The sequence below is a fragment of the Montipora foliosa genome, chromosome 13, assembly GCF_036669935.1.
Source record: "Montipora foliosa isolate CH-2021 chromosome 13, ASM3666993v2, whole genome shotgun sequence".
In the NCBI taxonomy this organism is placed as follows: domain Eukaryota; kingdom Metazoa; phylum Cnidaria; class Anthozoa; order Scleractinia; family Acroporidae; genus Montipora; species Montipora foliosa.
The window spans coordinates 25,774,356-25,794,355 of record NC_090881.1 but is presented as its reverse complement, the minus strand read 5'-3'; the positions used below and the strand labels follow the sequence as shown (position 1 = coordinate 25,794,355).

At 39.3% G+C, this 20,000-nt stretch overlaps 6 protein-coding genes across 6 annotated transcripts in view; 2 read left to right on the top strand and 4 right to left on the bottom strand.

The window, feature by feature from the left end:
• The window catches only part of LOC137982478 (radial spoke head 1 homolog), a 5,282-nt gene extending 1,272 nt beyond the window's left edge, over nucleotides 1-4,010 (top strand). Inside the window, exons 3-7 of the mRNA XM_068829574.1 lie at nucleotides 312-420; nucleotides 764-897; nucleotides 1,951-2,043; nucleotides 2,653-2,724; nucleotides 3,843-4,010. Coding sequence (XP_068685675.1) covers nucleotides 312-420; nucleotides 764-897; nucleotides 1,951-2,043; nucleotides 2,653-2,724; nucleotides 3,843-3,956 — 522 coding nt within the window. The 3' untranslated portion in view covers nucleotides 3,957-4,010. The remainder of the gene's footprint in view (nucleotides 1-311; nucleotides 421-763; nucleotides 898-1,950; nucleotides 2,044-2,652; nucleotides 2,725-3,842) is intronic.
• Nucleotides 4,011-4,030: 20 nt separating this feature from the next.
• LOC137982477 (TLC domain-containing protein 5-like) lies at nucleotides 4,031-8,034 on the bottom strand. Its single transcript, XM_068829573.1, has 3 exons — nucleotides 7,912-8,034; nucleotides 6,466-6,552; nucleotides 4,031-5,981 (listed from the first exon to the last, which is right to left on the bottom strand). The coding sequence occupies exon 3, from the start codon at nucleotides 5,970-5,972 to the stop codon at nucleotides 5,286-5,288; it is 687 nt and encodes a 228-aa protein (XP_068685674.1). The 5' UTR covers nucleotides 5,973-5,981; nucleotides 6,466-6,552; nucleotides 7,912-8,034; the 3' UTR covers nucleotides 4,031-5,285.
• A 720-nt stretch (nucleotides 8,035-8,754) lies between these two features.
• Nucleotides 8,755-12,922, bottom strand: LOC137981874 (dentin matrix acidic phosphoprotein 1-like). The gene is made up of 2 exons (XM_068828913.1): nucleotides 12,808-12,922; nucleotides 8,755-11,405 (listed from the first exon to the last, which is right to left on the bottom strand). Exons 1-2 carry the CDS (start codon nucleotides 12,920-12,922, stop codon nucleotides 8,755-8,757), a joined length of 2,766 nt encoding a protein of 921 aa, XP_068685014.1.
• On the bottom strand, nucleotides 12,437-17,049 carry LOC137982465 (neuromodulin-like). Its single transcript, XM_068829556.1, has 2 exons — nucleotides 16,772-17,049; nucleotides 12,437-16,033 (listed from the first exon to the last, which is right to left on the bottom strand). Exons 1-2 carry the CDS (start codon nucleotides 16,923-16,925, stop codon nucleotides 15,174-15,176), a joined length of 1,014 nt encoding a protein of 337 aa, XP_068685657.1. The 5' UTR covers nucleotides 16,926-17,049; the 3' UTR covers nucleotides 12,437-15,173.
• Nucleotides 17,050-17,638: 589 nt separating this feature from the next.
• LOC137982466 (DNA repair protein XRCC2-like) lies at nucleotides 17,639-19,702 on the bottom strand. The gene is made up of 2 exons (XM_068829557.1): nucleotides 19,675-19,702; nucleotides 17,639-18,779 (listed from the first exon to the last, which is right to left on the bottom strand). Exons 1-2 carry the CDS (start codon nucleotides 19,696-19,698, stop codon nucleotides 17,886-17,888), a joined length of 918 nt encoding a protein of 305 aa, XP_068685658.1. The 5' UTR covers nucleotides 19,699-19,702; the 3' UTR covers nucleotides 17,639-17,885.
• Nucleotides 19,703-19,761: 59 nt separating this feature from the next.
• Nucleotides 19,762-20,000, top strand: part of LOC137983094 (nicastrin-like) — a 26,242-nt gene continuing 26,003 nt past the window's right edge. Inside the window, exon 1 of the mRNA XM_068830279.1 lies at nucleotides 19,762-19,831. Coding sequence (XP_068686380.1) covers nucleotides 19,777-19,831 — 55 coding nt within the window. The 5' untranslated portion in view covers nucleotides 19,762-19,776. The remainder of the gene's footprint in view (nucleotides 19,832-20,000) is intronic.

The window sequence follows — 20,000 nt, the reverse complement described above, 5'->3', positions numbered from 1 at the left end:
TTCGAAATAATAATTAATTATTTGAAATTCACATTAGAAGATTTACGAGACAATTAGTCAATTTTCCTGTGATTTCAGAGAACGTATTCTGGGGTAGCTTGATACTTTAACTTCTCAGTGTACCCGGTGCCTTATCAACTGGCAATATATACACACACAAGCAGTATGCATTTCTTCAGGTATTTTTCTGCAATCAATACCCCTTTAAGATGCAAAATTACACCTTGACTCTAAGCCGTTACAATTTGATTTAAGTATAAGTAATCTCAACATCTTTAAAACAGTTGGAAGTTTTTTTTGTTAACTTTCAGGGTACATATTCTTTTCGAAATAATGGAGCAAAATACAAAGGATTTTATCAGCAGGGTAAAAAAAGTGGTCAAGGAGTGTTTGACTATCCCGATGGTTCTAAATATGAAGGTGTGTTGTCAATCTGACCCTGTCTCCAATCTAACCCTACTTAGATGGCTTGAATTCCTTGTACGAATTTCATTTTTTCAACAGTCGCCAAGCAAGCTGTCTAAAGTAAATGGTTGATATCCAGCTCCTCTTTAAGGCTTAGGCAGACAGTATAACAGGTGCAATAACTTGAACAAACAGACTTTTCATCAATCCCCAAGATCAATTAAAAGGTTTCAGGCTTAGTGATAATGGGTGAAAACCTGACTGGTTCCAAACCAGGAAGTCTGTTCTTCACGATCTTTCAGCTCTTTTGCCTTGTTCTTATTCATGAAAAACATTTTTCTGTGCTCATCATTAATAGGAAAGTGGGAAAATGACGAACGTAATGGTCCAGGAACGTATTTTTACAAAAATGGTGATATTTATGAGGGTGGGTGGAAAAACAACATGAGACATGGACAGGGAGTGTACACATGCGCTTCAACCAGGCTGAAGGTTTGTTACTGATGGTTTTAGAAATGTATATGTTAATTTATTTAGTAATTATTGTTGATAAGGTATGGTCATAAAACTAGTCCTGTTTGAATTGTAGCATGGTGTGTGTGTGTGTGATCTCCCTCCTTGGTTAGTTGTTATTGCTCAAAGGATTCCATCCAATAAAACTACTTTATGCGTTGGATCTTGACATGTGTTATTACTAGGGTTTTTACTTTCCCTTGGTAAATACAGTAATCATCTAAAAACAAGTAGTGGGCTAATGCAAGTTTGTGCCATAGGTTTCATAATGTAATAAAGTTAATGTGATCACTGTGTACGTAAGCTCCCAAATGTCGATCAAGTGTCCTTCTCCATGATCCCTGATCCATCCTCTCATCCAATGGAGTGTGCAAGGCCAGATGGTGTGGTGGGTAGAATTCCCAATTCACAGCCTCAGAGGTTTAGAGTCCAGGCTCTGCTATGTTGTTGTATTATCTGACCATAATTTTCGGAATCGATATATCCCTGGGTGGGGAGGTGCGGCGCGGCCCCTCATATCCTGACCCTGTTTAAGACGAATATCGCTGATTTTCCTACTCTGTTTAAGACAGAATTCCGATTTTTGATACCCTGTTTGAGACATTTAACCCAGTTTAAGACAAAATTTGATAAATTGATACCCTGATTAAGACAAAAAATGATAGCCTGTGTGGCAGGCGCAAAAAGGGGAAACCCTACCCCTTTCGACGCCTGCGACGCAGGCTAAAAAATGATAAATTTGATACCCTGTTCCACAAAAAAAATCCCGAAAAACATACCCTGGCTGGCCGCACGTCTCTCCACTCAGGTCTATGGATGGAGACCAAAAACGTCCTGCTGTGGGGGAAATCCATAATGAAGTAGTATGTTGTCTGGGAAGGGGTGGGGAGGTTTGGATAGGAACACTGTTAAGTTGCTCCATATCATCATAGCTAGAATTTGCTTCAGCATATGATTCCTTACTTTCACCTTACCTCACACTCCATGTGAGATAATTAACCTGATAATAAACCCATTCTCTTTTTTCACAAGTATGAAGGAAACTGGTCAGAAGGATGTTTCTCTGGAACTGGCAAAATGATACTGCCAAACCATGTATATATGGGATCATTTAAGGACAATCTGGTCAGTACATGAACCATTTAAAAGACACAGCCTGTTTAGTTTGCAGGAACACCAACCATTAGTTGGCAGGACACATAGGGTTAAGAAGATCCCTTATGGGTAACCTGCCCCTAAAACGTATCTGGAATACTGCTCTTGACAGAGTGAAGACACACAACTTACAGACACTATCACATATACGTCAGTGGCCAATCATCACACAAACTTTACAGATGAGATGGTTTTGCTATCTGCCACCGCTTGTACTACTGATCGTTTTTGCAGATCCATTCAGTTAAGTTAAGCACACATTCCCAGCCACAGATTCAAATTTTTTCATAGACTTGAGGTATTAACCTGCTTTCTAAAAAAGACATGCTTTCTGAGCACCCCTTTTCAATAACTTAACTCTGCCAAGTAGATTGGTCTTCCTAAAGAAGAAACACAATAAAATAATGATACATTGAAATGTCCCTACATTGAAATCAGAAACCTACCATGATACATTTATGGTAGAACTGATATTTGTTTAGAAAAGTCAGATATTTTAAAATTCAAAAGAGGAATTGAACCGTTCATTTCAGTCTTTTTAGATACTAATTACATGATTGAATGTATTTTTTTTGGTAGCCAAGTGGTCGTGGCAGATATATCTTTGACTTTGGTGTTGTGCAGCATGGAGAATACATTGCTACTGACAAGGTACATGAGTTATTATCCAAACTGTAGTAACTAAAGGCAAGTAAAATGAAATTAATGGTCTTTAGTAAGTTAAGAGTTGCCAGCCCCCTTAAATTCTCACACCTGCAAGTTACAAATTTCTGACTTTGTACATCCTCTATAGAAACTTTGACATAGCAACTTACTCATTAGATTTTATTATCTTTGAATCATAGAAAATCTTTGGCAAACCCCAGGAATGGAACCACATAAGGGTCTGATCACAAAAAGCATTAAATAGTACTCTTAAAAAACCCCAAGTTGTCCAAGCATGTAAATATTTAAGTAACAATTTAAAAACAACGTCATGTAGGCAATTTAAACTGTAATCAAGGGCCATTTCCATTCATCTAAAATGTTTTGAACAATTTGGGTTCAGCTAAGTAAAACATTTGAGACACCACCTCAGGAGGTGGTCCACAATGATCAATAAAACCAGTATGACTGAAACATCTTTTCACCTGACCAAATTGTTGTTCCCATTAACTTACAATGTATCACAAGAAGCTCACATGAATCACCATGATTGGTGCATAACTTGCCCAAATGTTCAGTGGCAGGGTCTGGATTGTGCAACATCAAAAATGAATGCTGATCCATTGAAATGTGGAATTTGCAAAATCTTTCCTAGGGAAAGCATCTCAAAGTTTGCTCTGACACAGGTTCTTTTAAAATCAGGTTTTGGGTTAAACCAGACCCAATGCAATGCATTGGTGGTCAAGGCGCAGTGGCTTCATGGTCAGTGTGCTCGACTCCGGATCGAGTGGTCCGGGTTCGAGTCCTGGCCAGGGACATTGTGTTGTGCTCTTGGGCAAGACACTTTACCCTCACGGTGCCTCTCTCCACCCAGGTGTATAAATGGGTACCGGCGAATTTAATGCTGGGGGTAACCCTGTGATGGACTGGCATCCCATCCAGGGGGGAGTAAAAATACTCCTAGTCACTTCATGCTACAGAAACCGGAGAAAAGCACTGGTCTGATGGGCCTACTAGGCTCGTAGCAGACTTTACCTACCTACCATTGCAATACCTAATCTACATGCATGCAGTTATCAATGAAACCAAAGGTACTTTCTTTATTCAAACTTCCTTGTTTATAGAACACAACAATGGGAGGAATTTCAATGATAGGCACTGACCACCTTCTTGAGTTGCCCATATGGAGATGTTACCCAGAGCTACAAGCCGTTAGTTCACTTCATCAACATCAATGAACAATATATTGCACTTACGACTTGAAGCATTACATGACATGAAGCACTCCAGGTTCAGAAGATTGACACATTGTAACAGTAAAAATCAACTTTAATTTCCTTAATTTTTGAAGAATTTCGTAACAAATGTTTCATGTAAATAAAAGATTTGTTATATCACTGTTATCCACTAGCCTTTATTTACAATCTGATGAGAGAAGACCCTTCTTGCACAGTGTCCATTGTTCAACAGTATATTATTAAATACTTGCAAGGTCCACTTGCACTAATGTGCTAAAATGTGGTTGTGTCTTTAACATGTAGCATACAGGCAGGAAAACAGGAAGGAATGGGATTGGTGAATGTGGTTGTCTTAGCAATTCCAGGTGATCTGGTGACATAATTCAGAGGACTGGGGAGAAAAATTTTACCGCCGTATCCCACAACCGCATGCGGCCTTGAATGTTATTTCCGAATTCAACATGGCAGAGGCGAGGTTACATCTCGGCGGTTTCCACTTGAATGATCATTCAGTAACAGGAAATGTGGGAGACACGGAATGATCTGTTGAGTTTTGGCAATGGAAATACTGCAGGAAATTTGGAAACAAAACCTAAGGCCACGCGCAGTTGTGGGATACAGCGTTAAAATTTTTCTTCCCAGTCCTCCATTAATTACATCACCAGATCACCTGGTTAGGACAGAGAATGGACTGAGGGATATGAAAGGAAGAATGAAAAGAGTGCGGAGTAAAGAGAGGTTTGAACTGTGTAATACCTATTTGTAGGCTTTCAGTGTGTGTATGTAAATTGGTCACATTATTCAACAAGTCAAAATATCTGAGTTTAAAGTCCCTATGAGGCTTTTTTTCCCTCTTTATCTATAGTGTCCCACACAGTGTATCCATGCATTTTGGCCGACCCAGTTGGGCCCTGGTAACTAATGACGTCAAAGAAACAACTTGATCGTATCTCTTCAGAAAGAAATGTGCGAAGGTGTAAGAATAGAAGTCTTGATGAAAATCTAGAGTCTTAATAAAAATGTCAGACGATAGGATCCGATGCCGTGAATGTTCTGACTATTCAGAATGGAATTACATTCTTGTCGGACTTCTTTGAGGTCATTAGTTACCAAGACCCAACTGGATTGGCCAAAAATCAAAGGCCTGCTAAAATGTGTGGATACACCATTAGGGAAAATTTTTTCAGTACTACATTCCAGACACTATAAATATTTAAACGAAACATTTGAAAAACGGTTAAAAAAATAAGGGTCATAGGGACTTTAAAAAGGCAGTCAACTAGTATTTACAACTCTGAGGCCTTATTATTTTTACAAAATTATTATTTTCTATAGACTCTTTTTTTTTCTGAAGAACCGTTTCCTTGCAAATTGAAGTATGAAAGCCACCCATACCCAGCTAATAAAATACATACCAGTTCCTCCAATCTTAACGAACAGTTTAGGCTTAGAAGATACAAGCACAGTGCGATACCATAACAAAGACCCAGGTCCAATGCGCCAACCTACAAACAGTGCCATGAATATGATATCATTCACTTTTGCTAAAAATGTTTCATAGTTTCCAGTTTCTCGCAAGAACCATCTTATCTGTAAAAATGGATTAGAAACCTCTGTCCCAAGTATCGTTGCAACAAGCTCTGGACCAGAATACCCATCAAAGTGCACAAAAGCAATTGCACTGATCGATATTACGTGGTGAAGCAACATATCCAGTCCTTCTGTTCCCATATACAAGCACCACCAGAAGTCAAATACAAAGTATCCAAGAGATATGGCTGCAATGAGTGACTGAAATGAAGTGTTGGCTTCGCCCATGAACTCTAGTGGCCAAGGTCCAGTAATGAAGGCACACCAGTAACTCAGTACTGTTGTAAGCGATGCATGGCATATTGTTACCAGTCTACAGTTCCATTGGTAACTTCTATGAGAATTCATGATGCACAACAGAAAGTATGCAATTGACCAGAGAAAGAAGGTTGACATAAGGGGCAGAAAAACTGCTACAAGACCCATGGTTATTTCCTTAAACAGAAGCAGACAAGGCAACAATATTACGATCACTAAACGTCAATAATTTTACTACCAAGTGGACTAAAATACAAAAATGGTTAAGTGAATGGTTGGGAAATTAAGGATCGTTGAATTGTAGGCCAGCTTTTTTTTGTTTCCTAAAAATTGGCTGAAATCAGAATTTGCCAAAATTTTCGCATATGACCTGAAATTTGATCATGGGACACCTCAGATTGAATTTTTCAATTTTTTTGAGAAATATCTGGCCAAAACCCAGAAGAACTGTACTCAAAACAACAAAAATGTCTTTTTATATACCCAGAATGCCCTTCCCAAGCAATTTTTGGCAATTCTATGATTGGTAGTGATAGTTGAGTAAAAGTGGAAAAAACTATTTGAAAAACTTTCGGCAATTCAGTGTTCAAAGTCACCTTTTACAACATGTTCTATTGACAGTCACTTTGTCAGGTGTTAATTAAAACAAAAAGCCTCTTACTCTCTTGTATCAAAAGGCCTTGATTCTTGTAGCCTGAGTGCCGTTCAACAACAAACTTTCTTGCATTCCCTACCATAATATTGGAACCTTGAAAAATTGAAATTTAGCATAGAGTAAAATCACTGAAAGAACTAAAGCATGAACAAAGGTGTTTCCTTTTCACAACTACTACTTAGGGTGTCAGCTAAATCTGTGAGGGAGGGGGGGGGGGATGGGAAGCTCCCATATAAAAAGGACGGGGTGCTCTTTTAGGGGTTAAAAAAGCGGTTTTGGTATCTATTAGGGTGTTCAGCCTCAAAAGGTCTGCAATGGCAGCTTTAGCGGTACCTTTCAGTGTACTGAGCCGAAAATTATGACAGGAGACATTTGATAATTAACTAATTTTTAACTTTGTCTATTAATTAAAACCCATAATTTGGTACCTCTTAGGGGTGAAAAAAAATTCATGCCACACCCACAAGACAGGATCTTGGTACCTCTTGGGGGTTCTTTTCAAAATTTTCGAGGAGCACCCCCGTCCTAAATCTTCAAACATCAACATGCATAATATTAATCAAAGATCGAGAGTTTCTCAGAATAAGTTTACTCTTTTCAGTCTGATCTTATCAGCATCCAACTGCCCTAGGCCGGCGGGTCTAAAACAAGCGTTCTACCTTGGGTAGACTTGCAGAATGCGTTTTCTGCAACAACACCACCCTAGTTTTGATTCAGGGGTGGGGGGGGGGGGATATGTTATATGCACCTGATGATACAATAGAATAGAATACAGCTTTAGTTCACTACGCTAGCCACACACAACAAAAGATGGTTTCCAGGTGGGGCGTAGGTAAACACTTTACAATAAAGTATATATGTATTTAAAATAAAACTTATATTACATGGAATCAGTGCGATCCAGTAGAAGGCATTGAAGGCGAGGAGGCAAGTTTGTGTTTGAAATCCGAAAGCGATTGTGCGGTCTTTGCCTCATAGCAAAGATTGCCTCATAGGAAGATTGATGGAAAAATTGATAGCTTTTAGGATAGTCGGTCACTTAATTTCGTGTGAATAACATGTAAGATTATAATACTTCTTCCACGTTCTCCACACAATGCCGCTACAAGAGGACAATACTGTCCTGTCTACTTATTCTGATAAATATTTTCTTCTTCACGTATTTTGCAAACGAAAATGTGCAGCTAGGTGTTTTGATTAAAGCAAAAGGTAAAAAAGGGGCAATCAAAGTTATATGCTTTGTAGACTAAGAATACATTCCCCCACTGAAGTCTACTTTTGAAAATAAGCACCCAAAAAAGTTGAACTAAGCGAAAGTTCCACTGATCGGGATGTTAACATATTTCCTTCACTTGTTTTGTGTATTAAATTAAACTCACAGCAGCCACTTAAACAAATAAAGGTCCAACGGTCCCCAAGGGATTGAATAAAAATATGATTGAAAGACCTCACCTTATAATTAAAAGCGTCAAGTTTGACCGAATTAAACCAGAAAATTGTTTGCTACTTGTTCGCTGTTAATTTCGATCACCTGCTAAATTTGTTCATGATTCGCATTTCATACCGCAACAAAATGAAAGTCACGTGATGATACAAAACTGATGAAACCGGAAGTAAAATCGCAACTTTGTTAATTAAACAAACACTGGATAAGACCCAATTTATTACCACCTGGGAGCTCTTGTATTTTTCAATCAATTTCAATTGATTTCCATCCATTTTCATCAATTATTGGCGACCCTAAAACCCTTCGGTTTAGGTGGAATAACCGAAACGGAAGAACATTTTCACATCAAAAACAAGAACGGTGGAATAATCACACAAAGTTAATTATATAGGACGGAACGGTTGAAAATCACTCAAAGGAAAGTAAAGGCACGCCTGATCCTCCAAAATATAAGTAATAAGCCTGTGTAGAGCCGTCTCCTGACTTCTCAAAAGAACCAACTCGAGTTGCTGTGGATTTCTCTGAACAGATGATCCCAGAGGAAAACGTTCATCACAAAATACTAAATGTGTATAAATCAGTCGTTTCAAAAATAGGTTTCCGTCCTCTTTATTTGACTTTTCAAGAAGATAAACTTCATCTTTCCTTAGTACATTTCCTTGAATCCCTGGCACAAAAAATTATTTGAAAGAATCAGAATCGTCCAATTGACCGGTCTCTGAAAACAAAATATGTAAGTGCTACATGCGCTTGTCCTGGCTTGATAGTCCCACTTGAAGGAAGCTAATGCACTGGAATATTGGATGTATACTCAGCTCGACAGAAGTATCCTCACTGCTTACTTCAGTTCACCCCATTTCTTCCTTTTCTGCAGCTTTTTCTTCCACCAATACAGCATTGGAGCCCTTCTGGTCAGTTTTGGAATTTTCCTCTGATTCAGCACTGTCCGCTTTCATCCCTTCGTTTCCCGATTCTTCCTTTTTTTGACCTCCTCCTTGATCACTTTCCCCGACTTCAGTGTTAACTATTATCTTAGGTTGCTCCTCTTTGACCTTTTCTTGAGTATTACCATCTGCCTCGGGCACCACCTCTTCAGTAGCTGCAGCCTCTGCAAGTGAATCATTCTCTTCCTTTGCTACACTTTCAGCACCACTGACAATCGCAGATGCAACTTCCTGCGGGGCACCATCTCCCACACCTGCAGCATCTTGATTAGTGCTGGAAGCTATATCTGCTGTTTCTTCAACAAATTTGTCTGCCTTGACCATGGTCTCCTGCGCACTACTGTCTTCCTGAGTTTCTTCTTCCTGAGAAGAGCTGAGTGTCATTGTCTCTGCAGCTTTGCCTTGTTCATTTCCTCCTTCCTGGTGCCCAACATCTGCTTCAGTGACTACTATATGGACACCAGTGTTTTGGTCAGTTGACACTTCACTATTTGTCACATCTCTTGCTTCCAAGGGACTGGTGTCTGCATTATCTGCTGCACAAAGAGCACTAATATTTGCCTCAGAAGCCAACTCCTGAGTATTATTGTCAGCTTCAAAAGCGGCTTCCTGGGCACTACTGTTTTCCTCAGCTTGGGAATCACTGTCTTTCTGTCCACCAATTTCTGGCTTTGTTGTCATTTCCTCTAAACCACTCTCTCCCTCAGGTATCACCTCCTGAGTACCACTAGCTCCCTCAGCTGCCACATTCTGAGTACATGCATCACTGTCTGCCTCAGATATCACCTCCTGAGTACCACTAGCTCCCTCAGCTGCCACATTCTGAGTACATGCATCACTGTCTGCCTCAGTTGTTACCTCTTGTTCACCACTGTCTTCTTCAGATTTTGCCTCAGCTGCTTTTTCTTGGGCACTACTATCTGCATTGGCCTCCACTTCCAGCACATCACTGACTGTCTCAACTCCAGTCTCCTTGGTAACACTCTCTGCCTCAGCCAGAACCTCCTTTGCACCACTTGCTGCCTCACCTGCCACCACTTGAGTACCACCTTGTTCTTCACATGCCACCTCCTGAGCCTCACTGCATGCATCAGCTATTACCCCCAGTACATTACTGTCTGCTTCTGCTGCCTGCTCATGAACACCATGCTCAGCTTCAGTTACCTGAGATCCACTATCTTCTTCCACTACCACCTTCTCAACCTCTTTGTCTGCATCAGGTGCAACCTCCTGGTCCCCCTTGTCTGCATAAACTATCACCTTCTGAGCTCCACTAGTACTGTCAGTTTCAACTATCAATTCCTGGACTCCACTGTCTCCCTCAGGCACCACTGCCTGAGCCCCTTTGTCCCCTTCCTCTACCACCTCCTGGGCACTACTATCTTCTTCCCCTACCACCTGCTGACATCCACTATCTGTCTCAATGACCACACCCTGTGCAGCACCTTCAGGAACTACTACTCCCTCTGCATCAATCTCTACTTCAGCCTTTACCTTCTGAGTCCCACTGTCTACTTCAGCAACTGCCTCCTGGGCACTGCTTTCTTCTTCAGCTACTTCAGCCTGAACCCCACTTTCCGCTTCAGCTACCACAGCCTGAGCCTCACGATCCTCTTCAGGTACTGACTCCTGGGCATGGCTGCCTACTTTTGCTTTCCCCTCCTCAATGCAGCTGTCTGCCTCTGAGATCCCTTCCTGAGCAACACTTTCTGCTGCAGCTCCCACCTCCTGTGTCTCATTTTCTACCACAGCTTTAACCACCTGCACACCACTACCTGCTTCAGTTACCACCGCTTGTACACTACTGTCTACTTCAGCTACCACGTCCTGAACAGCAACCTCTACTTCAGACTCTTTCTCTTTCTCTTCAGCTACCACTTCCTCTGCCCTGCCTTCTTCTTCAGTTACCACAGCTATATCCCCACTGTTTGCTTCAACAATTGCCTCCTGAGCAGCGATGTCAGCTTCTGCCACCACCTCCCTGGCACCAGTGTTTTCTTTAGCCTCCACCTTAGCCTCAGCCCCACTTTCCTCTCCTGCTACTACCTCAGCACCACTGTCAGCTTCAGCGACCAGTTCCTGAGCCCCTGCATCTGTTTCAGTCACCTGTTCAGCACCACTGTTTGCCTCCACCCCCTCTTCCTGAGTACCATTGCCTACAACAGCAGATTCACTTTCACTCACTTTTTGAACCTCTGCTGCCTGTACATCCTTTTCAGTGATCTCATCTTGACAGACTTCTCCTGCTCCCAGAGAGTCAGCAATCTTTTCAACCACAGCATCTGAAACAACAGTACAACAGCTGTCTTCAACAGCTACAGCAGGCTCCTCATTGACTTCCAGAACACTGGTAACTCCCCTTTGTTCCTCAGTCTGCTCTTCAAGTTCCTCCTGAGCCTTGTCTTTTTCATCAGCAGGTTTGATTGTATCCTCTTGTCTATCATTGTCAGATGTAACTTCCTTTGGAAGAGCCTCCTGTCCAACAGTTGCAGAATCATTTTCATCCCTTGTTGTAGCTTCAGTAACATCACTTTTAACTTCATTCACAAGATCTTCTAAAATATAGCAACATTATTAGTGGCATAAATCTAAATAATTTTCGCAGGATGTCAAAGTCAATGCAAGATGCAGTTATAATTTGGTTTATAAAATAACTAGGATAAAAATAAAATAAAATAAAATAAAATAAAAAATAACTAGGATAGTACACACACTCTCATTGGTGAATAGGTTTGTTTAGTTGAGAGTATGGAAACACGGCTGTGACATCACATGAACTTTGATTGGTTATGTATTGTCAGACGTGTTTTGATTGGATGGCAGGAAATATGAGCGAGTATCAAGAAGTAAAAACCAGCATTCATTTGTTGAATTATCTTTGAAGAATATTTTTTCCGTATTTCCATAGCCTCATCTAAACACTCAGGGAAGTTGGGAGAATTCTCGACAGTTATGCAAACCCTTGACTGCATCTCCATAACTGTCTCGAATTCTTCCAACCCCCCCTCGAGTTTAGATGAGGCTATGAAAACATGGAAAACGTCCTCTCTTGCTTAAATAGAAATACAAAATGAGAGACCTTTAGGTTGGAGGACCCTAACCCTAACAATGAAGAAGAGTGTTAAGTTTTGAGCAATTTGCATTGGGTTTGAAGGATGAATTCCAAGAGCACATGCTCAGAACAAATAAACACATACCCAGGCTCTGATCCGAAGGTTGCTATTAACAGATACAGGAAAGGGAACATAAGGGTAGCAGACAGCAAAAATAAAATGGCACGCCGATTATAATGGGACAAAAGAAAATTCTCCAGTACTTTTGGGAAAAAATCTTAGGCTTGCCTTATTATCAGGCTCTCAGATTACTTTGAAGGGGGACACAGATATACACAAGAGGTATCTTTATGCTTTCATAGAATTGAATGTCTTTTCAAAAAGCTTAAATATACTGCAACATTCAATATCACTTTGGGGTTTTCTTACATTCATTTAAATCAATCCCAAATCAAACCAAAGTTCTGGATAGTGTGATGCATATTATAATTACTCAAAACATTAAAAATCTAGAAAGATCGGCTTCAAAATACTCCTAGCAAGGATGCACCCTTTTTATTGATTAATGACACTCTGTATACTTAATATTAATATTTTTTAATGTAGAATATGTAAGTGTTACAAGACTCAATAATTTAAAACATGAACCTCATATTTCCACTGTAAATGCTGCTTAGATCAACTCAGGTCAGAAATATACAATATACCAATGCCAAGCATTAAAAAAACTTCTATAACCACACACTTATTACTGTTAAATATATGGATACACTATTTAATGCTAAAGACAGCAATGTTAGTTACAGTTCACCACCTGTAAGTACTCTTTTGTGAAATCATGTATCATTGAAATAGACTCATTGCAAAGTTTTGCAGTAGCTAGCTGCATTTAAATAGTACATACCGGTATTATCATCACATGGCCCGTACGGCCCCGCAAGCGCTTTTGGAAAGACTACTGGGAAAATCCCAGTATGAGGGCCGTATGCATTAGCACAAGCAGGGCCGGAAAAAGCCATATGGTCCTGCTAGGAACACATACTGGCCAAATATTTTCCCATCCGGCCCTCCCACTCAGTCAATAAGTACATAGTATTTACTGGAAAAGGAAAATATTTTTGGATAAACAGAGAAGGGCAGTAGCAGGACAAGACAATAAATTAGAATGCACTATTTATCAGGGGCCAGCTGATACAACACTTGAATAAGTTAAATTAATAATTTTATGATGCAAATATAATTTACAATAATCCATGAATAAAACCAGTTCTGTTTTTCCTTTAAACCTGAGGGTTGTTCAATATGCACAAAATGAGCTGGGTCAATCATTTAGTAAAGATGACTGGACAAGCAGAAGTCAGGTTGTGGTTGTGAGAAAAGAGTATGTCAGGGCTATACAAGGCCCTTGTTTACACACCCTTGAAGAATGAAGCTTACCACCTGTTTTCCTGACCTAATTTTTCGTGTCGCATATGCTTATTGCTATTGGCAGATAATAAACAGCAATGGATGACTTGACTCAGCTTGTGTATATTGGACATGCATGTTACAGCTTTCACAAATTTTTACACTAAACAACCTTTGTCACCAAATTTATGAATAGATGACTACTGTATGTAATGTACTTTAAATCTTTTGTTTGAAATGGAAAAAGGAGGTAGGGGTGTTTAGTACCTCTTGAGCCTTCTGACTTTAAACAAATCAAAGAATATCTCCCTATTTACCACATTCTCTTTCTTCAAAGTCAGTCTTATTGTTTCAAACATCACTTTCCATTTCAAGAAAAAGAAAAATTAATTACCACTGCATCACATTTTGCTCATGAACCCACTTGAAAAAATGTTATAAGTGACTGTCACATTATTAATACTTTGTCGGGCATTGTGAAGGTTCCATGATTTATGAGTCAAATGGTCTTAAAATGAGTCAACGAGACTCACAGTCAATATAGCAATAATTTATTGATTAAGCCTAAGCCCTCGTTTCAGTGATTAGGACTAAGCACTCTCTGAAATTTTAGCTTTCATTTTATGGGTTAGGGTAACTGCACTAACTCATTGACTCATGACTCATTGAATTATTGATTCATTGACTCATAAATACTTGATACTCGGCATTGGGGTTCATTTGGCGGGCTAAAATGGAGAATTTGGCTGGCTAAATATATTTCAGCCCCCTGAAATAAACCAATGAAGTATGAAATTATGCAGTTGTACAATAATTATTAATTTCAACACAAATGAGTTTCATGGAACTTTCCTTTCATCTCTTACAATTTTTGAAAACTTAAATGGCAAGATTTTGTATTTTCTTGCCAGCTTCGCTTGATGGTGTATTTTCATTGAGGGATTTAATAAAATCCATTCACATTGTAAACAGTTGTGTGATTGTTCAGACTGTTCTTTTGTCTTTTTTTTTAAGTTTTTAATTTTCTCAATGCCCTCCAAAGTGATAATAATAGTAATACAGTTTATGTTCTTGGGCATAAGCATGTTTTAGGTCCTTCTCAGAGTTTATTTCAATCCTCGCCTAACAACTCGGGCTAAAATGAGTCTGAGTCGAGCCCAAAACATATTTATGCCAGAGAACATAAACTCTATTGTTTTATCAATTCACTCCGACAGGGTTAACACTTGACCTTTCAGCTTTTTAGTCCCCTTACCCTACTCAATTTACTTTATCAAATTTATGTCCTGGACGTTACTAAACCACGAAATAGCGAAACACTAAAACGAAACACCAAAACACAATGTAGGACCCCACCATACATAGAATACTAACCAACAAAGGTTGGGCTTTGAGATTAAATATTGTTTTTGGTGTTATTAGCCCTAATTAGGCCTAATTAGGCCTAATAAGTAATTGCTCCAAATTCATTGAGATTAAGATTGGGATTCAGATTAAGATTGAGATTCTGAGATATTTAATCTCAAATTTAACATCTGTTGGTTAGTATTCAATGTTTGGTGGGGTCATACATGGTGTTTTGGTGTTTCGTTTTGCTGTTTCGGGTTTAAGTAATACCCCACATTCCCCTGCTTCAAAATTCAAAAACCCACTGGCATAGAGCCACATCAGTTTCTTCAGAAACTAACCCCGTTAAACTTCAGAAAAGGCCTCACAGGCTTTATTAAATATATCCTAAGATTACTTTGTTACTTGTGTGCTGGAATAAGCTTAATAATTCTGAACAAACTGTTGCATCCAACTATTGTGATGGTAGTGACTTCCTAAAACTTTCAGAATTTACAAGTGGTACATTCCTTTAAATTAATCTTCAGATGGTTTGGAATTTTCACCTTCCTCAGCAACTGATGCCTCTGCATCAGCAGATTCACTTAGAGATTCCCCAACCTCAGCTTTCTCCTCTAAAGCAACTTCATTATCTGCCTGATGTGAAGACTCTGAGCTCTTCAAAACTCTCACTTCCTCCCTTACTTTGTGGCCCCTAAAACTGGCCTGAATCTTAACTGCAGCACTATGCAATTCTGGATCATTTAAATCAATATCTACTTGCTCTGCCTCACCTCCTGCCAACCCCCCTTCATCCCCGTCAGGTTGTGCATCAGAAACAACACCTGCTTCCTCAGCTACAGTCTCCCCAGCTACCTCTTCTCCTACAGCCTCTTCAGCTTCTTCCTTGCCAGTCGCATCTGCCTTCTCTTCCACTTGGTCTTCAGCAGCAGGTTCAGATACTTCTGCATTTTCTTGGATTTCAGGAACCTTAGATTCATCCTCCACCACTATTTCTTGTACAGGCTCCTGAGCTTCAGATTCTTCAGCTTGTCCTGCTTCCTCTGGCACAGCTTCCTCAGCTGAGTCTTTGCCCAACATGTCAGCTTCTGTGGCTTCCACATCTTCAGATATCAGTTCTTTGCTTCTGGAAAGCTTGATCTCTTTGACCCTCTCTCTAGCCTGGTGACCTCTAAAGCTGGCCTGAATCTTAACAGCCGCAGCCTCCTCATCTTTGTGCTTCTTAACATCTCCCCGAGTTTTGTGACCTCGGAAGGTAGCTTGAATTTTCGTAGCAGCTTTTTGGACTTCTGGATCAGCCAAATCAATGTCAATTTCTTCTTCTTGCTGTAGCTTTTCCATCTGATCACCTTTCTTGGCATCATCCTTTCCAGTTTCTGTAAGTAAAATGTTTGACAAACCAAACACCATTAAAATTACAACTGTGGAAAGTTTATCCCCCCCCCCCCCCCATGGAGCTCTGATCTTCTTCATATGCTGATGTTGCAAAGAACGGAAAACTGAAATTCGGCAAATCTGCATACGCATTTGGCTTGACCAACCAAAGGAAAACCACATTCTAGCACAGTTGCCTATATCCCATTTTAACTTTACAATTCCGCAGCGTGGAAAATTTATCACTTATCTTTCTTGCTTCTATTGATTTTTTTCACAGTGTAAATAATTTATCACTTATCTTTCTTTCTTTCCTCAATTTGTTGGTTTTCATTTAACGAAAAGTAAATCCATTCTTTGCAACGAGAATTATCGGAAATTATGAATTTAAAAACGATGAGCAGCATTCAAAATTAAAAGCTTAAATCGTGCTTTTGATTCAGGAAGATTACCGGTTGGGTCAAACTTCTCAGGTGATTGTTCCAGGCGGTGATGATAATGACGGGCAATATTTTGCTGCTTATCATAGTGTGAAGACGTCAAGAGCATTATTGCCATTTGGAAACAAATAAGACGATGTATCACTTTATTATTGAGAGATTGAACTTAAAAATAAAAACAACAAGCATTCTCCCGTATGCTTCTTTCAACAAAACCTCACTCCTCCTATGCTAACTAGAACATTTGGTGAATATGTAAACATTTTAGTTGCTGCAAGCTACAATAGATCGAAAATTTACCGTCTCGGATTTGCAGCTGGTTTTTGAAATACTGTGCAGCGAAGTGAATGATGTCCTCTGGCTGTTCGCGCAACACCTCCCGTGCCAAACCTTCCAATAAGTTCTGAAAGCCAGGTGGAACCCTCAGTTTCATAGGAGCGTATTGCACTGCCATGACTGCGGCTTGAAATCCTTCGATATCTTCGACCAAATCAACAAGAGAGGTATCAAACAAGGTGGTATTGAAGAGGATCTAATTGGACTAATTTACGCGACATCAGAAATAATGTCGGATGTCTCTATGACGACAACAGTAATTAACCGCTGATGAAGTTTATCGCGGGAGTTACAAATGGTAGTCACTTTGGAGAGGTCAGATTTTTTCGTTGGGGATGGGTCAGGCTGGATAACCAATTTCTCCTGAGTACAGTTTATTCCCTTTTCCATTATCACTAGTTTGATGAATCTACTTCATCCACCGAACCACTGTTTTTTTAAATTTACCATCGTTGCAAGAGTTTTCCACTTTCCCATCTGAAAACTGTCTGTGCTTGAAGGGGCAGCTGGTGAGGTCTATTGGTTTGGTTAGGTCTTTAACCTTTTCATGCCCAAGAGTGACACTTAAAGATTTTACTGTCTAACACCAGACAGTTTTACTAGTCAATGCTCTTGCTCCCCCACTCCGGGCGTGAAAGGATTAACAAAAAAAGAGCTTGAGTTTTTTCAAACACACCATTTTTGTGTTTGACACTATGTGGAAGATGTGTGAAAAATTATTTGCATCTAAAAATTTTTTACAAAATTATCGACAATGAAAACAATTCAAGGTTTCGTCTAGGCAAACTGTGGGAACAAACTGAACTGGGCTATCGCACCCACTCTAATTGACCTAACCATGCAATGTTCTTGTGCATTTTATCTTTATTTTTCAGATTCACTGACTTTGTTTCACACATACACCCTTGGGTCAAACTTTAAGACTTGTGGGAGGGAAAGCTTAAGGGAGGGAAAGTATTACAAGTATGAATTTCATCATCTTCAATCAGGACTTCCCTGATTTTAAGAAAAAGACATAGAAATGGAATGACTCAGAAATAGCTTAAAGTTTTCAAATAGTTGGAAAAAAATAACACAGTTAATTGATAAATTGAATTCCATTCTCCTTGATATAAAATCGTAATTTTTTGTTTGTTGGTGGATATGTATGACAGACTGAATAAACAAAATCTTCTCCATTTCGTATACTTTCCCTAGAAAACTCATAACGAAAATTTACTAATCTTTGCCATGTCTGGCATAAATATTCACGGCGAGGTGTCTTTTCTGAAGATCCAAAAAGTGACTGTTTTGTAGCAATCAATACAACATGATATTGTTGTGTAAACCTTGCTAAGACATCAACAATCTTCCTCTGGTTTGCCTCTTGATTACTTAGGCTTTCTCTGCCACTGAACCTGTCAACCCAGTAAAAAGCACTAAAACTGTCAATGATGAAGACCCCTACTTCCGGTTTTGCAACTAACAAATTTTCTAGTGACAAGACTGTTGCAAGCAATTGAATGCTGTTGTTGCAGCGAACAATAAACAAATGGCTCAGGCATTTTTGTATAAAGTCTTCATAATCATTGTACTTGTCAGGGTAACATAAATGGTGTTCTGCATTGTTGTTGTCACAGCAGTTTGTGGCATTGCTGATTGTCGTCACACAAGCAGCTTGACTCTCTTTAGGGGTCTCCTTAATTGCATTTAAAATCCTGTGTTCCAAAACTGCTACCAGCCGGAGCAGTTGAAAATGGTAATCCGTGTCCACAAAAATGACGTCAACAGACCGACCATTCAAATTTAGATCTTTCCAAGACTTTGGGAGAATGCAATTAGCTATTAAGTGGAGAAGCATTTCTGACTTTCCACTGCCTTCCTGGCCACTAAACTCTAACACATGTCCTGGTTTAATGCCTTCTGGTATGTCAGCAAACAATTGGGTGTCCAGGCCATCTAGGGCTTGCTTACCTCCTAGACGCACAAAGAGCTGAAAAATTGATTGGAAAAATATTCTGCATTAAATATGATCTAGTAGAGAACAAACACACAGTCCAATCTCACACATGAATTTGGCAGCTGAGGAGAAAACCCAAGCTCACAGCTATTCCTCACACCCAGCAGGAAAGATTAATTTTGATCTTCTACAAATGTAATAACTGTTATGTTAGAAGTCTGTTTCAACTCTAGCGACTTACCGCACACCTTTAAATCTGAGATCATGCACATTTAATTTCCACCATGTGGTAAAAGAATTAAACAATATCAAAAATACCATAATACTCTTTGTTTGTTTTTCACTCCAAGATTTTGCACAAGCATTGTTTCCAGTTTCTCTTGGGACCATTATAAGTCCCATGAGAAAATAAAAACAATGCTTAATATGCAAAATTTTGGAGGGACAAACAAAGAGTATTATGGTATTTTTTTATATTGGCTAACGGAATTTTGACCTGACCTTGAACTTATGAAAGATTGACTCTTTTGGTACAATGAAATCAGATCTTACAACTTACATGATTGTGAGCAACAGTGAATCTTAGTGATTCATTAATAAAATTAATTATAATTACCAGTACTGAATCTGTGCATGGCCTCATGTCGATAGCTTTATGTTTTAATTGATAAATTAATTTATCAATACATCGCTCATGGTGACTTCCTTGTAAGGGTTGGTCAAATCCTATTTGAGCTTCTTCCTTAGTTTTAATACAATAAATCTTTTTTTCTCTTATATTTTTACTGGGAACTTGACATCTCTCAGTCTCTATTGTGTAACTACCGTTCTTATGGTTTGCATGTGAGGCTCCATAAAAGCTCTGGCTCTAAAATGCAACCATAAAAACCGTAATTCCAAAGTATCGTCCATTTGGAAAAAACATCACCTGTGCAGCTGATTCGGCCGCCATCCAAGTTTGCCCACCGGAAGTGATCTTAGAGAAATGAGACGACCTAAAAGTCCTCTGGGAATGCAGGTAACATCAAACATGGCGGCCAAACCGGTAGTCTGGCCTTACTTACTCTTCGGTCTTTTTCATGCCGGTAAGGAGGTTTTGCGATTTATATAAAACAGAAAATAGAGTAGTATTAACTTGTTAATTATGCCGAGGCTTCTTTATTTGTGATTTGAGTGACAAGATTGTGGAAATCTGCCTTCACAAATGCGCTTTTTTTTTTCTTGTAATTTTTTTGCAATTTGTTGGTAATTTTT

Bases quoted from the DNA above. Each gene is read 5' to 3' on its own strand.
- LOC137982466 (XM_068829557.1), bottom strand. From the start codon at position 19,698: ATGGCGGCCGAATCAGCTGCACAG. The intron at 18,780-19,674 runs GTGATGTTTTTT...TCAATTTTTCAG, and splicing joins CGGCCGAATCAGCTGCACAG to CTCTTTGTGCGTCTAGGAGG.
- LOC137982477 (XM_068829573.1), bottom strand. From the start codon at position 5,972: ATGGGTCTTGTAGCAGTTTTTCTGCCCCTTATGTCAACCTTCTTTCTC.
- LOC137981874 (XM_068828913.1), bottom strand. From the start codon at position 12,922: ATGGCTTTTTCCGGCCCTGCTTGTGCTAATGCATACGGCCCTCATACT. The intron at 11,406-12,807 runs GTATGTACTATT...GCTATATTTTAG, and splicing joins GCCATGTGATGATAATACCG to AAGATCTTGTGAATGAAGTT.
- LOC137982465 (XM_068829556.1), bottom strand. From the start codon at position 16,925: ATGGCAGTGCAATACGCTCCTATGAAACTGAGGGTTCCACCTGGCTTT. The intron at 16,034-16,771 runs GTAAATTTTCGA...TTTTACTTACAG, and splicing joins CCAGCTGCAAATCCGAGACG to AAACTGGAAAGGATGATGCC.